A 2,217-nucleotide genomic window follows, 5' to 3' on the forward strand; every position below is an offset into this window, starting at 1 on the left:
AAAAATTAAAAATAGAGCTACCCTACAACCCAGCAATTGCACTACTAGATATTTACCCCAAAGTAAATGTAGTGACCTGAAGGGATCCTGCACTCCAGTATTTATAGCAACAATGTCCACAATAGCCAAACTATGGAAAGAGCCCTGAAGTCCATCAACAGATGAATGGTAATGAAGTATATATGTGTGTGTATGTGTGTGTGTGTGTGTGTGTGTGTGTGTATACACTACTCAGCCATCAAAAATGAAATCTTGCCTTTGCAATGATGTGGATGGAACTAGAGGGTATTATGCTAAGTGAATGTCAGTCAGAGAAAGACAATTATCATATGGGATTTAAGAAACAAAACAGGATCATAGGGGAAGAGAGGAGAAAATGAAACAAGACAAAGTCAGTGAGTGAGACAAACCATAAAAAACTCTTAATTATAGGAAACAAACAGGGTTGCTGAGGTTAGAGGAGTGAGGGGATGTGGTCAGTGCTTGATGGACATTAAGAAGGGCATGTGATGTAATGAGAACTGGGTATTACATAAGACTGGTAAATCACTGACCTCTACCTCCGAAACCAATAATACATTATACGTTAATTAATTGAATTTAAAAAAAGACAAGATCCATTTCCCCATTTAGGATATCACATGTCTTAAAGCATTTCATGATTTCAATAAATGCAGGTTTCTCCTCAAAACTTTTATCATGGCTTCTTTCACTTCTTTATTCCTCAAACTATAGATGATGGGGTTTAACATTGGGGCTACCACTCCATAAAATAGCCCGATGATCTCATCAGAAGTGTTTGTGTCCTTTGACTTGGGCTTCATGTACGTAAAAAGGGCTGAACCATAGAATAAGATAACCACAGTCAGGTGGGCTGAACAGGTAGAAAAAGCTTTCTTTCTCCCCTCAGCAGAATTAATTCTCAGGATGGAAGAGAGGATAAAAACATAGGAGATGAAAATTAACAGTAGGGGAATCATCAATATAACAATACTTATCATTGTCATGATTATCACATTGGTGGTGATATCTGAGCAGACGAGTTTTAGAACGGCCAGTAACTCACAGGTAAGATGGTCGATGACATTATTCCCACAGAACGGCATTATCATTGTCATGACTGTTTGCAATAGGGAGATCAGATGGCCTATGATCCATGACCATGCAGCCATATGCACACAAAGTACTTTGTTCATGAGGATGGGGTACCTCAGTGGGTTGCAGATGGCCACATACCTATCATAGGCCATCACAGCCAAGAGGACACACTCAGTGCAACCCAGCCCAAGGGAGACAACCATCTGCAGAGCACAGCCAATAAAGGAGATGGATTTTGTCTCAGACCTAAATATGATGAGCATTGGAGGAATGAATGATGATGTGTAACAGATGTCCAGGAAGGAGAGGTTCCCAAGGAAGAAGTACATGGGGGTGTGGAGGCGAGAATCCAGTATGCTGATGATAATGAGGAGGCTATTTCCCAGCAGAATTATCACATACATGATGAGGCAGAGCATGAAAAGAAAAAACTGGAGCACTGGGTGTTTGGAAAGTCCCACCATAACGAATTCAGTCACAGATGAGTAATTCCCCATCTTCATGTGTTCCATGTCACCTTCAGTGTTTAGGAAAGCACAAGACTCAGGGAAATTTAAGTTTATAATGTAGATTTTTAGTATACCTTCTCTTCCAATATTGTATTTGATTCATCTTGGAACACTCCTAGGAATCAAAGGAGGAGGATATGGTATTTATTTTATTGATGATGGATGGTAGTAAGGCTTTGGAGAAATCCAATACATCTGAGGCCTAACAGAAACAGTGTCAAGGCTATTAATACTCCAAAAGTCTTACTGGGATGTGCCAAATAAAATTTAAGACAAACTGCTTTCAAATGTAGATATTGGGGGTGATGAAACTGGTCTCTATCTAAAAGATTATGTAGATCAAGCATCTGTCATTTAACATGGATATACCTTTAGTAAACTGTTTATTTTTTCAGGGTCTCAACTCATAGCTGACTTGGAAAAAGCAATAATTATTTGTCAAGTTGTCCTTAGAATCAACTTAGATAAAATCCATTAGGCACCTACAACAGTAGATGGTTCCAACATGGCATATATATAATATATAATTATATAATATAGTAGTATTAAATATGTATATATTTAATATAGATATATACATACAAAGATGAAGGAGGTGTGACTTTCTCTG

The 2,217-nt window shown here is 38.2% G+C and overlaps 1 protein-coding gene across 1 annotated transcript; it reads right to left on the minus strand.

The window, feature by feature from the left end:
* Positions 1-664: 664 nt before the first annotated feature.
* LOC123953251 (olfactory receptor 13D1-like) lies at positions 665-1,601 on the minus strand. Its single transcript, XM_046023326.1, is given in 2 exon segments — positions 665-685; positions 687-1,601. Coding segments are annotated over 2 exon segments (936 nt in total).
* Positions 1,602-2,217: the final 616 nt, after the last annotated feature.

Source organism: Meles meles, chromosome 11, assembly GCF_922984935.1.
Source record: "Meles meles chromosome 11, mMelMel3.1 paternal haplotype, whole genome shotgun sequence".
NCBI lineage: Eukaryota > Metazoa > Chordata > Mammalia > Carnivora > Mustelidae > Meles > Meles meles.